The sequence below is a fragment of the Danio rerio genome, chromosome 3, assembly GCF_052040795.2.
Source record: "Danio rerio strain M-AB ecotype USA chromosome 3, GRCz13ab, whole genome shotgun sequence".
NCBI lineage: Eukaryota > Metazoa > Chordata > Actinopteri > Cypriniformes > Danionidae > Danio > Danio rerio.
The window spans coordinates 35209508-35228785 of NC_141023.1; the positions used below are offsets into that span (position 1 = coordinate 35209508).

Genomic DNA, 19278 nt, shown 5'->3' on the forward strand with positions numbered 1-19278 from the left:
AAAACGGAAAGTGTGAGTATGGCTGTGGTCTAGAGGTATTACAAAGTTGATGATAACAACATAGCTAAAGCAAACTGTGAAATATGTAAATTTGGGATTGCCTGCCGGGTATTTTAAGTTAAGGTGCTATTTGTTTTTATATTAGATTTTTTTTATATTTACTGTTGCACTAAATCCAAAAGTGAAGAATTTATGTTATTTATTACTTGATTGTTCAAGCTGCCTAACAGAAGTGCTCTATTTGTTAACAGAGTTGTTGAATGTTAAAATGAGGTGAATTAAATAAAAAATAAGGAACATCCTGGATCCGTTTCTTCACTCTTCTTTATTCTTTTTATGTATTAAAAAAAAAAAAATCAAGAAATAAAATGACTAATAAAATGGCCATACACTTTCTGTATTTTGTGATTCATGTTTTTATTTTTTTTTCCTCATTTATTTAAGCTTTTGAATTGCATTATGGAACCTTTCAACTTTTCAAGATCAAAGTAATTTTGTTAACATTTTTAATAGTTTAAAGTGATATATTGTCTGGATTGGTGTTGTATATTATGGTACAAAAACCTTCTAATAAATTGCTTGTACATTTTCTGATATTTTTACAGACTTATTGCTCTATGTATTATTTCTGATACATTATATTATTTCAAACTACTAAAATATCAATAAAAGTCACTTGGTTAAACTGTAGAGTTTTCGACATCAAAAGTCAACAGAGCAGAGATCAACAACCCGTAATGCAATTTACAGCCCTATATAAACAGAAAACACTGTTAATTAACAGTTTTTTTTTTCAGTGTACAGTATGATTTTAATATGAACAATTATATTTATAAATATTTAATATGATGTAGGCTGTCTGAATCCTTCTTAGTTTTTACTTTTATTTGTTGCATTTGTATGGTTTCGGATTCAGTGTTTGTTCAAACACCTATTTTATTTGAATTACTAGGAAATTTTGGATAAGGATTAATGTAAGCTGTGCAAACATTAAACCTTGTTTTGGTCAACATTGGAAGTGTTCTGTGAACTCTGACAAACTAATATTAATCAAATTGAAATCTATAAAATTTAAAAAGAAATGTTTTCAAAAAATAAAACTAAACTAAATCTAACAAAATAATAATAATAATAATAAAAAAACTAAAACTAACCTAAAATGTACAGTTAATTTAAAAATAGTGTCAAAATAAAAACCAATTTAAGACTGCAAAACTATAATAACCTTGGTGCTGTCATCTCATTCAAAACAAAACATTATGTCAGTGTTAATTAATGTCATTAATCAGCTCTGTTTTGAAGGAATCATTTGTGAGTTCCCTTTGACCAAAGCATCTGCTAAATGAACGTCAATGTGATATTTGTTGAGAATACCCCAAAATAGCATCATTCAAAGACCATTAGTGTTGCATTATTGTGAAGAAAGCACTTGATAAACATAAATAGTGACTTCAGAGGTTTGCATTTGAGGGTTTCGTTTCATTATCATATATTAGAAGATTCTGATCTGGCTTCAGTCCATGTCAGCTGAGTTTGTCAAATTGTTTGAGATGTAAGGGCGTCGAAACAGGATGCATTTCTGTGTAATGTAGGTTTATGTAAACATGCTTTTCTCATTTGAATGATATTGTGTAAGTTTGTTTAAGATGTGTGTCAACAGTAGTCCAAGTAACTTTGAAAACAGTCAGTTGTTGTTCATATTAGATGACTTGCAGAAAAACGAAGTATCGTGACCACAAATTAAGAATTTGTTCCTGTGTTAAATCATGGCAATGTTGTACTAATTTGTAAAATCTTGTTTTATTCTTACAGTTTAGGAAAAAATTAGGTCATAAATTGGCATCGTGGCCATGATGTAACAAAACGAAGCAACAAATTTGTAATTCTCAGTCAACATTCTTGTGTTTTATTTTGTAAAGCTGCAGTAAGTAATTTTTCTGCTCTGGTGGTAAATACATCAAAGTATTATTCTTACTTTTGTTTAGAGAAATTATGAAAGAGATCAAAAATAGTCTCTTATTTAGGGATACTTCACCCAAAACTGGAAATTTGGTAATTGTTTACTTGTTTCAAACCTTCATGAGTTTCTTTCTTCTGTTGAACACACAAAAAGTTATTCTGAGAAATGTTGGAAACCTGTAACCATTGACTGCCATATCTTTTTGTGTGTGTGTACAACAAAAAAAGAAACTCGTAAAAGTGTGTAACCACTTGATGTAGAGCATAGGTCTCAAACAGAGTTAATGTTGACAGCAAATTTTGATTTAGTTTTAGTCTTAGTCTTTTAACTAAAACTCCATTTCAGTTTGTCATATTTTAGTCTTCTGAATCATTTTAGTTTTAGTCTAGTTTCAGTCAACTAAATTTGATCAAATTTTCCTTGACTAAATCTACTTTAGTGAGAGGCTGTTCCATTTCAGTTAAGCAAAAGCACACACTTGGGTAAATAAAAAAGATCCAAGTTTACCTTTGTGTGAATTTCGAGATGATTCCCTGTTATGCTGATGTCACTTTAGTTTTTATCATTTATTTATTTTCTCCCCATTCGGTTTAAGTTTTTTTTTTTTTTTGTCTTAACATCTCAAGTGAATAATCCTTTTCTCTCAGCTGTTGCCATTTTAATATAGACAAACGCCCCTATGGAATATGAGTAATTGCATCCCGCAAACTGTGGACAAGTTACTTTTCAAATGTGCATGTGTGCTTCATGCATCAAACAACAAGATTAATTTGGATTGGATATTTTGCAAATAACGTCACTTAATCACATTCGTGTCTCGTTTTTATTAGTCAACGAAAATGTTAGTATATTGTTATTGTAGTTGTCATCATCACTTAATTTTTATTTAGTTTCCGCAGGTAGAAACTTCACGATAATTATGATGAAAATTTATTGTTAACAAAATTAACACTGGTCTCAAATTCAATTCCTGGAGGGCCACAGCTCTGCACAGTTTTGTTCCAACTCTAATCAAACACAGATGATCCAAATAATCAAGATGTTCAAGACTGATAGAGACTATTAAGCAGGTATGAGTTGAAGGTGGTTGGAACTAAACTACGCAGAGCTGCTGCCCTTCAGGAATTGAGTTTGAGAGCATTGACGTAGCATAAAAAGTGATAAAAGTTTCATTTTTGGGTGAACTATCTCTTTAAAGGTTTATCAGGATAAGACAAAGATATAGTTTTGTCACCTTAGAGTTATAAGGTTCTATCTGCGTTCTGAATGATTTTGAAATATTGAGCTTCAAAGTTTTTGCAATTCATAGCAAACAGTATGTGTGCAACATTTGTTTTTTATATTAAAAAGTCTTAAAATGTAAATAACTTATAAAAAAACATCCCATAATGTAAATAAGTTGTCATTTAATAAGAATTTGTCAATAACTCAATTTTGACAAAAATGTCAGATAGAACCTTATAATTCTAAGTTGAGGGTTTGTAAAATAGATTTATAATGTACTCATTACATATGTTTTATTAATTCTTAATAATAAGCTTTTTTAAAGAGCCCCTATTATGCATTAAAAAAGGTAATATTTTGATATTGGGGGTCTCTAACAACAGGCTGATGTGCATGCAGGGTCAAAAAACACTTTGATACTCTTATAATATGCATTTATTGTTACCTAATTATCCCAACGACTCCTATATGATTTGTTTAGCGATTCATTTGTTCCCAGACCCCTCCTAAGCATGAGCCTAAACTGCGCTGATTGGTCCGATGACCCAGTCTGTTGTGATTGGTCGAATGCATTCAGTGTGAGACAGAGAGAAATGCCCACCACGGCTTATCAACATTGTTGAAGTAGTCAGAGTGTATGTGTGAGCCCAATGCAGGAGTGCATTAAAGCAAAGCAGTTAAACACCAGCATATTGCTCCAATCTTAATCATAAGTAAAAACAGTGACACACATTCAGTATTAATCCACACTGGCAAAAGCTAAACTATTTTGAAACTTGTCCACCGCACATGTGTAGGAACAGTTGACGGTGGCCATAGCAATGACAAACAACAGTGGATCGCAAGCTCACAAATGCATTTAAATGCGTAAACAAAGCGGCACGCATAACGTTGTCAACGTGGTTTTAGATGCGATATGAGAATATAAAGAGGTAACCAGATACAGTACAAGTGGTTACAAGTAACAAAACACAATTTAATACATAATTTGCCACCTAGAGAAAACAAGAAGGCTATCATTTTAATCGCAATTACTTATACTTGTGAAACTGTGTACTGGAATGTCCCTGTCAAGCTCTGAGAAAGTCCCATACATCAATAGTCTTTTCTGATCCTTCCTTTAACAAATGGCCGATGAATCCCCCCGTTGTAAGCATGTAGATTGCTGAAGCACTTGTTGAAGCAATGCTGAGGTATTTTTGCAAAAAAAAATTTAAACCGCTGACTCTTCACAGCCTCATTTTTGGGTAGGGAAAATAACACTAACTTTCTCTCACACTTCAGAGCACAGCATCTTTGCGACATGATTCAACCGATCTGCTACAGTGTTTGTCATCTTTTTCTTTCTACAGTGTTTATGGGCGGGCCAGGGGTTTCAATTTTCCTGGCTGTGCACATGCAACAAATGGCATGGGCGGGGCTTGAGTTCCGGTTTGACGTCACACCGACATGGCTAGAGACTCATTACAGGGCCGATTCATTCAAACCACTATAAGTCGACTCTTTTATAGATGAATCAGTAGTTTTAAACACGCTGCACTTTCAGATTTAAGCCTTAGCTGGACATTTCATTTCACTTAAGCATTACGTCTTACACACTGCATGGAAGGTCATTTTCAAAAACCCGTAATAGGGGCTCTTTAAAAAGTGAACGTGTTGCACTGTCAGCAGTCATTATTTGATCTCAATTTAGTTAGATATACGATACAAAACTCGGCACGACACACACCCAATTAAACACACAAATGACATTGAAGCTGTCTAAAAATCCTCTACTTTATTCAATAAGATGTTTTGTAAAACATTCAATAAAAAAATGTAATCACTTATTGCTCGTTATTAAACTAGTACTTGATCTTATGCATATATTTTTTTTTTCTCAAAGCATTCTCATATGTAACACACCTCTAGATAATTAGACAGGTTTCTACCAGGTTTGAATATATAAAAACATGAACAAATCAAAAGTCATAAATTAACCCCACATCCTTGCCGCAAGTGCAGATCGAGCTATTAATCTAAGAAGAGAAAAGAAAAAGAAAAAAAGCCTTGGCCAGTGCACAACCTCTCCATTTGCATATCCTTTCGATTCTTAAGGGTGCTGATGGTTTACTAGTCCCTCGCAACACACATACATTCTTTTTAAGGAAATTGTGTACAAGGCAGTATTCGATGGTGACCTGGCAAGATGCGTTGTTGTTTGTTTGTTGTTGTTAAATCCTTTAGCTTTCGAGGAAGGAAGGGTGCAGCCGAACAACAGCAGGTCCATTGTAGCGTCTAAAGCAGTCGGCGCCGACAGCTTCAGTGGTGAATCAAACCATAAATAAATAAATTACCGATCATAAATAAGTTAATAAATTAAAACGAACTGTACATGTTTAAAAACGCTCTGTAAGTGAGAGTGTGGTGTAAATAGTGCGCAGGCCTGCAGGAGGAAAGAACATGCTGCATGACAGAGGGGGAAACTTGGCCTTTCGGATGCCTCTGTCATGCAGTTTGTGGTCTGACAGGCCTTTTCGAGCATTTCGATGTCGACACTACATGCTTGAACTCAAGATCAAGCATGCAAGTAGCAACGAGGACGCTAAAGTCGAAGAGAAATTCCACTAACCGCATATAAAGATATAGTCGATGGTTATAAATATAATAGTAATGCATGTCAAAGTGTCAAATCGGGACTATATAGAGCTAATGTTGTGTGTGTTTATTGTGCAGTGGATGCTAAACTGCTGTACATTCATGGTGAGGGAATGAAAGAAGAGAGCAAGCGCCGTGTGATCCTGTCAGGCTGGTGGAGGCTCAGACGGAGGGCTCGGGCGACCGCTGCTGCTGCTGCTGTTGCTGCTGCTACGCTCTTTGTTTTGTTTTATAGAAGCACACACTTGCCCTTCTCCACCCAGGGGTTGTTCTTCATCAGCTCGGGATTCAGAAAAGGGTCCTCGGGCACACACTCCTCGATCCACTTCACCAGGCTGGAGAAAGAGGGAGAGAGCTTTTTTTTTATTTTGGGACACAATGCAACCTATTTAAAGCAGCAAGACTCACGTTTGATGCAAAAATGGCAGGTGTTTAGAAGTAAATAGAGAAGAGATTTGATTTGGACTTAAACATTGGGGGTTAATTCACCCAAATATGAAAATTCTGCCATCATTTTCTCAGCCATAATGTCATTCCCAACTCATAAGGCATTTGCTCTTCTTCAGAAAATACACAAGACTTCATTGAAACTTCTGCACAAAAGTTTCAAACTTTAGAATTGTCTGAAAATGAATGTTTTGAAAGAATGTTTGAAGACTCCAGAGATTTAATTTAGTTTACAAAGTTTATATGCTGCTTTCTGCTTGGCAAAAATCTAAATAAAGTCTAATCTTTATTGAAGAAATATAGTCACCTCTGTATAAATACCTAAACCTTGTTTATTTCTTTAGAATATTGCTGGAAAATTTTAAAGTTCTCATTATATGCTTTTTCGAATATTACTTTTCATGCAGTGTGCAACGTTGCTGGCTTTTAATGTAAAAGGTCTGCATATTTTTAAATATCAACATGAATTATCAAAAACAATTATCAGTCTGAATCACTGAAACGAGTCTTCTGGTATGCTTGTGCATCTAGCTTTATGGTTAAACGCACAGACATGTTGCACAACTGCTTTATGCATCCCAAGTTTGATTCCCGGCCTGTCACGCAGTGCTTTGCTGATCCCCTTCTCTTTTCTCTCTACACCAGCTTTCCTATCTCTACCGTCCTATCAGCAAATATGGAAAAAAAAGCTACAATTGATCTACATGGAACTGTGATGCATTTGCAAAATGCCAGTCTATTCACTTGCTGCCCTTGTACAAGGTCTACTTTGACCCCTAAACACTGTAGTTGATTTTCTGCTATACATTTCTTAAGATATGTGTAAGATTTTTTATTTATAATTTTTTGTTTAGTTTTTTTAGTACAACAGTATCTCCAGCAGAAAAGATCTCCAAAGGTGCCTTTTAAAATTGTAAAGAAATGTGTGTTTTTGAAACTAATGAAGACAGCAGAAATCAATGATTGATTTAAATTATTTAGCCTTACATGTTTACTGCTCCAAAATATTTTAAAGGTTTCTCAAAATTAAATATATCGTGTTCAAAGAGGATTTTTTTGTTTGTTTTTTACTTTCGTTGTTTCGTTGATATTTAAAAAGAATGTATTGTAGAGCAGTTATCACAATACAGACAACCATGATATTTTTATCCAAGGTTATCATACGGTCATCTTTTACCAGCCCATGTCTATATGATTTGTGTTGTTAATATCACATTTCGAAAAAACATGTATTGTAAAGAGTTGCAGTAAAGCTGCAAAACACAAATCTCTTTGCATCATGCCAGTACTTTGTTGTTTTTTTATGACAGAATTTGTACTATGTAGTATGAGGCGCCATGCAGCACTTAAAAAGTTCATACGGTAAACACACATACACATATTAAGTAGACATTCCAGTATTAAAAGGCTCAAAAAATGCTAACACATCTGTTATATAAGCATACATACAAACCTTTGCTTCAATGCAAAATGAAATGCACATATACAAACTCTACCCTTACACTAGTGTTGCCATGGTTGCAGTTTTGCACACAGTTGGGCTCTTTTGCAGATCCAGTTGCTGGAATAAACATAAAGAAGTGGGTTGTTTTTGGGGGGATATTTTACAATGTGCCACAGCTGCCAAAATGCTTCCTTTTCTGGAATAGACAATGGAATAATTTCTTGATAAACATTTAATCGTGGAATGTATACCGGGCAACTAAAAAGCTGCTGCAAGTGAGCGAGTATAACTGTGTGATGCATATCAAATATTAAATGAGCGGAATGTTAGTTATGCCCACACCTGAGAAAGCTACTTATGAGTTTTATTTTGTGTGTGTAAAGTCAGTCTGTACTTTAACACATACGCTACCTGACAAAAGTCTTGTTGTAAGAGTAACCAATAATAACTTGACTTCTAGTTGATCAATTGAAAAAGTGGCAGAAGGTCGATTTTTCAGATGAATCATGTGTTGATCTGCATCCCAATTATCACAAATACTGAAGAAGACCTATTGGAATCCGCATGGACTCAAGAATCTCATAGAAATCAGTCAAGTTTGGTAACGGCAAAAATCATGGTTTGGGGTTACATTCAATATGGGGGTATGTGAAAGATCTGCAGAGTGAATGACAACGTCAACAACCTGAGATATCAAGACATTTGTACTCCCCATTACATTACAAACCACAGAAGAGGGCAAATTCTTCAGCAGCATAGCGCTCCTTCGCATACTTCAGCCTCCACATCAAAGTTCCTGAAAGCAAAGAAGGTCAAGATGCTCCAGGATTGGCCAGCCCAGTCACCAGAAATTAACATTATTGAGCATATAGGGGGTAAGATGGAGGAGGAGGCATTGAAGATGAATCCAAAGAATCTTGATCTCGGGGAGTCCTGCAAGAATGTTTTCTTTGCCATTCCAGATGACTTTATTAATAAGTCATTGCAGAGATGTATGGATGCACTCCTCCAAGCTTATGGGAGTCCGACACAATATTCATTCTTTTTCCACTGCAACATGACTTTATATTCTACACTGGACATTATTTCTGTTAAGTGACAAGACTTTTGTCTAAGCAAGGTCAGACCTTACTGTCCTAATTAAATAATTAAAAAATCAATGCATGATCATATTTTATTTTGGTAAAATAAGCATAATCTAGAGGCCTTCTGATACGAAATAATCAACTAGAAGTCAAGTATTATTTGTTATTTCCAAAACTTAGATAGGCAACAAGACTTTTGTCAAGTAGTGTACACTGTATCTACAAGTATATGTATAACAAATTATCAGATGAAGTAAAACTTTCACTTTATTCTGATTGGACAATTCATTTAATTCCTTTTGGTCAGTTTTTCAGTAGTTATCAGGCTGAAAATTGTTCTTGGTCCAGGCAACCCTGTCATACATACATCTAATAAACACTCTCCAAAGACAAACTAATGCATACATTTATGAAATTAATGTGTGCACATACCTTTTGCTTACATGTATCTAAGGACTATGTCCTCATATATATACACAAACATTAAACATCGCAAACATTTGAAATGGTGTAATGGTCAGAAAATTGGCCAATGTAATATTTCAGTAGTTTCAAATTTTGTGTTGAACATTGTTTTAATGAAGGGGCATCTCTCTGATTCCATTCTAATATATTGTCTTCTGAAGAAGCGTGAACATCTTATATGTTTAGAATGAGTAAATGATGAAAGAGTTAATTCTTTTTTTGTAGGTGTGAACTGTCCCTTTAAAGAATTGGGGTCATGCAAGATCTCATCCATGCTGAACAATTGATAGATGAGGGTGATAACCATAAAACTCTTTGCGGAAGCACCATCCATCACAGGCGATTAATAGAAATGATATGTCCAAAACGAGAGTGCTGAATGAGACTCCAGTCAAACCCAAACGCAGTTTTTTAAGTCATCGTTAACAAACTCTGACAACTTCACAACTGCTTATTCATCTGAACTGCACAAAACACTTGAGGAAGCAGTCTGCTGGTGTAAACGGCCAGTTCACTACTGCCCACTACAATTTAATTTGTAACAGAGAAATTACCATTGTGAATATTTCAGGAAGAGGGCCCTGGGACGCAGGAAAATGAGATGTCACTGTAATGCGACAGTGGAGGGTGTGACTAAGAAGCCACGGTTGCTCTCAAATTGAAGAGTAAAGCACCAGAGATCTGAGAGCATTAGCTTTGTCCTGAACAATCACCGAGAGGACGTGGCCTCTGGGCAGCCTCATATGAGGTGAACCTGCAAATTCAGAAATAACTGCAGATAGTTCATGGGGGTGTTGGGGTTATTCAATCAGAAAACAGTTTTGGGAAATTCATTGAAACTGATGACTATCCATGCAAAACAGGCTATGACGTTATGATGAGTGGATAAGTTTAGGTAATATTTTACTAATTATTTCTAAATAATAAACTACAGTATGTTCTTTAGCTTATAAGATGAGTGTTTATCAAAACAATAACATGCATTAAATGTTGATTAGAGTCTTTTTATTATTTAAATTACTTCTTACTTATAACCTGTACTACAATGCAACAATATAGACTTATACAGTCAAACTGAAATATTTATTAAGCGATGTTTAACAGAGCAAAGTATTTTTTCTAAAATCAGTCAAAGTCAGCTTTATTGTCAATTCAACCACATATAAGACGTATTACTTTCAAACCCTTGGTGCCTAACATATAATATTAATACAAAATGTAGAATTTAAAAGAAAAGAAATGACAGTAAATACAATTTTATAATGTAATCTAAAAATATGAGTAAAAATAAACATTTGTAAATCCTACAATTACACCTAAAGGCACATGGCATGGAATGCTAACTGGAGTCGTGCAGATGCAAAACAGTATATAGTGCAAAAAGTACAGTATGATGCAAAACATAATATATTTCTTTCTCTGGAGAGTGTCATTTCTTTTAGTTTGGGTGGAATAAAATTATTTTTTAATGATAATTCTGAAGGTCAATATTATTAAGCCCCTTTAGAAATGATTATTTTTTGGGTTTGGCTACAGAACAATCCACTGTTGTCCAATAACCTTGTTAAACCTTTAAATCGCACTTTATAGTTTACTGAATAGTAAAATAACTGGTAAAATATGATCTACTGTCGTCATGGAAGATTTGTTTTTATAAATAGTTTTTAAACCTATCTTTATGTTTACAAATGTTCATAAATCTTCTCTCCATTAAACAGCACCATTTTAAATTTAGATGTCTTTAAAATACACTCAAATATAAAACTGTTTCACAATTTTAACATTTTTATTGTGTTTCTGGTGCACATAAGAGACTTTCAAAATCATTAAAGGTCCCATGAAATTAAAATCAAGTTTTTTAGATGTTATTATCAGTATTGTTGTATGGTATTGTATATCTATAAGCTAGTGTGGTCAAAAACCGGGACAAAATTCGCATTTAGAAGATATAAAAATGATAGAAGCATGTAAAGCTTATAGTTTGTCACTTCTCCTTAAATGGATCAAGGGTTTTATTCACGTCAACCCATACTACAGTTTCTCATCACATCATAACCAATCAGATGCTCTCTAGTATCTAACATGCCCCGCCCCCTTTAAGACGTTTCTCATTTGCTTTTCATTTGATGCACTTGAGCTCAATCGCTCTCACTGGCAGAGCACTGATAAAACAAAACACTATTGGCTGTTTTTTAAAAAGAGCTAGATTACACCAAACATTAAATAAAAATTTCACTGATCCCAAACTTTTAAACTGTAGGTAATGCACTTTTGCTATACTATTTTATATACTTATTTGCTCCTGTTTTTTTTATAATGAAGTCATTTTTGCCACAAGTCTTAGAAATTTCTGATGACTGCTTCAGTGTGATTTAATTCAGCATGAAGTGTTTAAGATGTGGTTGAAATACCTAAATTCACCTTACTGGTCCCAAATCTTTCTATATATCATGGAAGCCCTATAAATTTAGTTTCTGCAGCAGCATTGTCACAAAGCTGTTCCGATTTGTTTCCCTCCACATTGGGCTGTGCAATATGGGAAGAATATCTAATTGCGATTGCGTCAATCTTTAGCTCAATAATCTGTATTGTAGCTTCTTACTGCCAAAATGCAGTGAGTGTTAGTTAAAAAAAGGAACTGAAAAGATATTAACTTACTCCAACACTTATTCAAATTTGTTTTTAAATATTCATAAGTTAAACAATACAGTATACCTGTTATTATTCGGTGTCTTTGAAACCAAAATATTCCCATATTACCAATGTGTTGTTTTTCTTTGATATTAATTTGTCTATTAATGCTTCTGAATCGGCAGATGCCATCATCCCACTCATTCACGTTTTCCTATTTGTTTGTTTTTATTGTGGGCGTTCCGCATAGTTTGGTTGCACAATTTTGATTGGGCAGAACGAAAGTGTGCTCACTCAATTGGCTAGTAAGACTGTCACACACAGACGGCAGTGGCACAATTGCTCTGGGTGGGGAAATTAAATGATATACATTTCATATCATTAGCTAATTGCAACGTTTCATATTGCGCTTACAATTCAATTTCGATCCACATAGTGTCGTGAAACTAGCACGAGTATATTGCCAAAATAACAGCCAATTGTATAATTGCATGTTTTCTTATAACACATTACTACACAGCTCTCTGGAATACAGAATTTGTCAGTCACGACATTCCAATGCATGTTATTTCCAGATAACAACTGCTAAAAGTAATAACACAAGCTCATACAAGTACCAGGTATGAGTGAATATTTTATTTACTCTATATTCTTATCTTTGTTTTACACTGCTATTTTCTAACCAAATACATAGGTTACTGTATCAGCCATGTTCAATTCTGTTAGTCAAGTGATTAATTATTTAAACCATTACGGCTCAGAATAATGCCTTGTGTCGAATATTTACATTTTGTAGCCGTGCATAAGCAACATAAAGTACATCCAGTTGATTGTTTGCACATAATAAAGGCCTTCAGGCTTAAACAAAAACTGATCAACCTGTTTGGTCTCATTCTTTCACAACAACCGCATGGATGTACTTTATCCCTTACATATTGAACAGCATGACTGACTAACAAGAATCAAGTGAAAATGTTAAGTAATAAAAGAATGACGTTGCTGTTTTTGTGCACTTTATTAGATGAGACAAAGCACCAAAAGTAGAAAGAGTCATTATTATCTTTTGGGTTGTGATTTGGGGCGACAGCGTAAAATATATGGGTTGTGGCAGAGACTATAACAGAATGAAGAACAAAAGAGCCAACTCACTCTGTCACTGTCTTTGAGGATTTCTCCCTTTTGAAGGCCAGTTGGTACTTCAGGCTTTCTACCTCCTTCTTCATCTGGGGCAAGTCCATCTCGTCCATGACTGCGGCTTGTTGTGGAAGTGATCAGACTAGACCTAAATGAAAAGAAAGACGACATTGTGTCACTAAACAGATTCTTGTACTGAAACTTGTTTTCACATGGCTCTTTGATTCTACGGGCTCCAAAAATAAATGTGTCCTTATTCTGATGTAATTTCAACAGTGCATAAATTGCAGTTAAAAATCTTGCCAAAGCTGCACCTCGCACTATTTGATGTGTATGCCACTAATGGTTTGTGGATATGATTTGTACATCCATGCTGAGCAGATTGGTTATGTTTAGTGACATAAAAACAAATAAAGCATTGACAAATTAATCTGAAGCAACGTTTTGTCATGCTTATTTGGTTATTTTTGACGGTTTTATCTTAGATAATATTAATTTGGGGTATTTTTCCAACAAATTTTTGGTATTTACACATTTTCACTATAGCTGTTTCTGCTGTTATTTAAAATACACAATTATTTAAACACACAGTTATTTAAAATACACAATAAAAAAGTACATTTTAAATATTTTATTCAATTGCTAAATAGTAAATAGAAATAATTAATCATAAACAGATTAATAAGAGGTTTCTACTTAAATATTTATAATATATTTAATTTTATTTTTAAATAAAAGAAGCAATACAGGTGACACAGTGGCTCAGTCAATGTCGCCTCACAGCAAGAAGACCACCGGTTTGAGTCCTGGCTGTGTCAGCTGGCATTTCTGTATGGAGTTTGCATGTTCTCTCCGAGTTGGTGTGCGTTTCCTCCGGGTGCTCTAGTTTTCCCCACAGTCCAAAGACATGCGCTATCGGTTAATTGAATTAACTAAATTGGCAGTAGTGTATGAATGTGGTGTATAAGTGTTTCTGCTGTGTAAAACATATGCTGGATAAGGTGCCGATTCATTCCGCTGTGCGACCCCTGATAAATAAAGGAACTAAGCAAAAGGAAAATGAATGGATGAATGAAAACAAGTCATTCCATGACTTCTAAAGCCATTTTTGTAATGGTTCTTCATTTGCATTTACTGCTGCAATAATTTGTATTTAATTATTGTTTGTATAGAAATAATTGTAATTAATACAATAATCTTTTTCATTAAACCTCATTGTGCTAAATGATTGATATTTGCTTTCTCACCCCTTTTTTACTTTTTCATTTGTTCAAAAACAAAAAATATATATTTAAAATACAAATTAAAACCTTGGTGACGTAGTGGCGCAGTAGGTGTTGCTGTCGCCTCACAGCAAGAAGGTCGCTGGTTCGAGCCTCGGCTGGGTCAGTTGGCGTTTCTGTGTGGAGTTTGCATGTTCTCCATGTATTCGCGTGGGTTTCCTCCGGGTGCTCCGGTTTCCCTCACAGTCCAAAGACATGCGGTACAGGTGAATTGGGTAAGCTAAATCGTCCGTAGTGTAAATTGTCACACTCAGTGTAATTGAGTGTGTATGGATGTTTCCCAGAGATGGGTTGCAGCTGGAAGGGCATCCGCTGCGTAAAACATGTGCAAGTTGGCAGTTCATTCTGCTCTGGCGACTTTTTTTGGCCGAAAAGTAAATGAATGAATCAATAAATAAAATTTAAACCTTTTTTTTGGGTGTCCTTATTACATGCTACACATATACTATAGTAAAAACTAGGCATGGGACTATAACTGTTTTCAAGGTATACCACGGTTTGGAAAAGTCAAGGTTTTAAATACGCCAAGATTTTCTGCTATACATTTCCTATGGTACATGTAAGGTTTCTTTTAATGTTTTGTAGTACTTTTTAGGACAACAGTATCTCCAGCAGAAGAGATATCCAAAGATGCCGTTTTAAATTGTAATAAAATCAGTGTTTTTGAAACAAATGAAGACAGCAGAAGTCAATGATTCACTTGAATTCATAGCCTGACATGTTTACTGCTCCAAAAAACATTAAAAGTTTCTCAAAATAAAATATACTGTGTCCAAAGGGGGAAAAGTTTATGTTTTTTACCCAGACATTTAAAACGAATATATTTTAGAGTATTAATCACAATTTCGAGAAAACCTAGTATTTTTATCTAAAGCTATCATACTGTCAGAATCATATACCGGCCCATGCCTAGTTATAACAAATGATGATTTACAATTATGTGACTTTAACATTAATACTAACCCAAAGTTGCTTAATCCTAAGTTTTACATTGTGTGTTGTACAATACACTCAAGAACCATTGTGATTTAAAAATTTAAACAAATGCTTTTTATTAAAAGATATTTAATTAAATGCTTAATAGTAAAATTAATCATAAAAATTACCTTCAGGCATCAATGCTTCCTGATTTAACCTTATTTTTAATAATTGGTATAGTCCAACATGAGGTTGATTCAGTCACGCTACATTATACTCTTGACTTAAATCCCAGTTAAACAGATCTTGTCCCTGTTGTTCTCAGACGAACTGTGTGCATGTATTTAGCCTTCAAATAAATGAAGTCATCATCAATTGGTTGTCTGATGTTTGTTCCTCTCTAAGCAGGGGTTTTGAGGGGGATCAGAGTTGGAGTCTTGAGAGCAGTCCAGCATTAGGGCATGAGTGTGAGCCAGAGAGCAGAGACAGTTCAGCATGCAGGTGTTCTGCTGCCTCTCTACATCCGTCCCATAAAGGCTTTTAAGCGCTTCCCAGCAACACCAGCCAGACACTCAAGCCTCTCTCTGTCTAAAAGCTCTGATTTCACTATCTGAGACTAAACACATTCACAGCAGCTTGAGAGACCGTGATGTTCTTCAAAGCAAATGGTTGAGGGACAAAGATGTTTGGAAACTGTAGTGCCCTAAAACTTTCCACTTTTCTCTAATCATCCATAAATACTTAAAGGGATAGTTTGCTCCAAAATGACATTTTTGCCGTTGTTTACTCACCCATTATTTCTTCAGTTGAACACAAAAGAAGATATTATACTATGGAAGTCAATGGTTGCAGGTTTTCAGCTTTTTCCAAAATATCTTCTTCTGTGTTCGACAGAACAAAGAAGATCATGAAGATTTGGAACCAAATGAGAGAGAATAATTGGGGAATTTTCATTTTTGGGTAAATTATCCCTTTAAGGTGACTCAAAGGCTTAACTAAAATAAGACATTTTGAAGAATGTTAAAAACTTGTACCCATTGACTTTTTGTGCATTAATAGACCATTTTGAGGGATGTAAACAAAAACTATGGTCCCAACGTATGTCCTGTTTCACATATTTAATTTCTTTAGCTTCCAAGAATCCAAAAGGGATACATAATAAGTAATGTCATTATTTTAACATTAAGATGAGTGAACTGATTCTTGTTACAGTTGGTTTGACAACAAGCAGGAAATGTTCATGGGATAATGACATCAACATATTAAAATGGTCTATAGATGTCAATTACTAATGAATTCTTTGAAATCTTCTTGTGTTCAACAGAAAAATAAACTCATAAAGGTTTGGAACAACTTGGGGGAGAGTAAATGGTGAGTTGATCTTAGTTTTCCCCTTTAAATTACATGCATATGTTGTAGGAATATTTTGAACATTGTGTTCCAATATAACAAAAGCAGAACAGTGATTTCAGTGCTTCACCGTGGCCCCAAACAGAATCAATAGTGTCCCAGAATATACAACAGTTTGCCGCAAGGCATGAACCCTTTCCCCCTCTTTACCAATTCATCCAAATGAACCAAAATTCCAGACACAGTAAAATAATTGATGAAATGCATGAGGTTTGTTTGTGCTTTATGATCTAATATGATATGCACTCATCTGTACAGTATAGGACAGTGTGACATATTAAATGGAGGAGGACCATGACAAACTTCCCAAGCCAAGTTCTTCATGTAGGTCGTTCAATGATGTAGGTCAGCATCCAAATAGGAGGGATTGCATTCTAATTTGATTTTAAAATATGCAGCAATTTCCAAACAAATGCACGTTTATTATAAAACTCGTGAGCTATATTGTTCTCAAACTGATGTGCAAAGAATCTAAGGAATCTAAAGATGAAAATGAATCACATTTGTCAATAAATATGATGGCTGGATTTTTGTAGCTACACATTCATCCAATGAAGTCCAGCATGACTTGCTGTATCTCAGTTACCTCTAATGGGTCTATTTGGGTTTCACAGAGCAGATCAAACTATAAAGGAGCTTCTTCAGAATTAGGATTCATCCTTTCCTCCCTGCTGTGAATATAGGCTACGTTTAAATAACCCTATGATTTTATTAATCAAAAAAGAGGGACGGATGAGGTAAAAGCAGGACGCTGAAAATCCAAGTTTTTATGTAACACCGGCAAAATCGCTTGCAGCCTCCATGGTGATGGTGGGAGTGATAAAACAATATGAAAATGCAAAGGATAAGATTTTATAGCTATCAATCGGTAACATTACAAGTTAAGTCAGCAGTCAAGCACGGATACGATTATTAAATGTACATTGGTGTCGCTTACCTCGGTGATGTATCTTTGAGTAATCCCCTGTTTGGCGCAGACTGCTCTTATCTATTTGGAAATGTCCTTAGATTAATCAAAAAACAAGCATACGTCTGTGTCTAAGTGACGAAAAAACAAGACGATAGGCGATTGTGAATCCGCTGCAAACAGCCGAAGGACTGGTCAGGCAGACGGAAAGAAGATAATCTCCGGCAGCGGCGGCGGCGGCACGGACAGCTGAAACGATGCTATAGAAGTTGAGCTGATGGCAGTGGTTACAGCCTAGTAAAGTGCAAGGACGCTGTTCAATCCCTGCTGGGCCAATGTAGAGGAGGTGCCGGGGCAAATCTGTCCGGGAGGGGGGGATCGGGGGGGTGGTTATATGCTGTTAAAGTCTAAATGCTTCTAATGCAGGAGACAAAAGGACGCTCGATATCCCGTTGCCTGTTCAGATTGTCAGTGTTTGGATCTTCAGAACGCAAATGTTCCTATACACTTCTGGTACGTTTTGTCCAGCTGCTGTGCCCTAATATGGAAACACCGAGCTCCAACGTGTTACTTTTGCGTCGCATTTATGAAGCTTTTTCTTTAAAAAAAATATTTTAAAAAAATATATATAGTAAAAAAAATGTGTGTGTATATATATATATATATATATATATATATATATATATATATATATATATATATATATATATATATATATATATATATATATATAAAAGTAAATAAATAAATAACAAAACTAACAATAAAAGTAACAAAATAATAATAAATAAAGCTTTATTCTGCTTCTGCTTCAAGATCAATAGTCAATATAATTTAAGAAAGGTTTCCATGTTTTCAAAAAGATTTTTTATCCATCTGTCATATAAAGGTGGAGATGTTTGTTTCCACTTAAAGAGAATAAGCTTCCTAGACAATAATTCGGGGAAAGCAACAACGTTCTGTGTTGTTGAAGATCATTTTGGCCCAGAAGGAATTCCGAATAGTGGGAAAGGATTTTAAAATAAAGTGTGTAACCTGTTGTTTTACATTTAATATTTTAAAAGATGCTGCAAAGTGACTTACAAATATAAGCCAGTCAAATCTACAGAATAGCAACTAAATAGATGCTTGTGACAGTAGGTGAAGCATAGAAAAAAGAAAGGTTGTAATGTCCCTTCCAGTGCAAAATATTAACATATTAAAATTCCTTGAAGTGATTTTGTGTCTTTTTAGGATGGTGCCATTCCCTTATCTTTCTTAAACAATAAGGGGTTTTATTTGTATTGGTGGTTTTAATCACATGGCAGCAACTCAATGCATTTATGCATGTAGACATGGTCAAAACGATCTGCTGCAGTTGAATGTGGCATGGTTGTTGGTGCCAGATGAGCTTTCTGAAACTGCTGATCTACTGGGATTTTCACACACAACCGTCTTGAGGGTTTACAGAGAATGACACGAAAAAAGAAAATAGTGAGTGACATTTCTGTGGGCCCAAATGCCTTGTTAATGCCTGAGGTCAGAGGAGAATGGCTAGACTGGTTTGAGCAGATAGAAAGGCAACAATAACTCAAATAACCACTCACTACAACCGAGGTATGCAGAAGAGCATCTCTGAACACACAACACGTCGAACCTTGAGGCGGATGGGCTACAGAAGCAGAAGACCTCACCGGGTGTCACTCCTGCCAGCTAAGAACAAGAAACTGAGGCTAAATTCGCACATGCTCACC

General features: G+C 35.0%; 2 protein-coding genes across 2 annotated transcripts in view; one reads left to right on the forward strand and one right to left on the reverse strand.

Annotated features, from left to right (window-relative positions):
- The window catches only part of rpusd1 (RNA pseudouridine synthase domain containing 1), a 72230-nt gene extending 55631 nt beyond the window's left edge, over positions 1-16599 (forward strand). The window contains exon 7 of the transcript XR_015480053.1: positions 16553-16599. The gene's annotated coding sequence lies outside the window, so the exon portion shown is untranslated. The remainder of the gene's footprint in view (positions 1-16552) is intronic.
- On the reverse strand, positions 4941-17870 carry gng13b (guanine nucleotide binding protein (G protein), gamma 13b). Its single transcript, NM_001002400.2, is given in 3 exon segments — positions 4941-6156; positions 13043-13175; positions 17576-17870. Coding segments are annotated over 2 exon segments (204 nt in total). The 5' UTR covers positions 13141-13175; positions 17576-17870; the 3' UTR covers positions 4941-6050.
- Positions 17871-19278: the final 1408 nt, after the last annotated feature.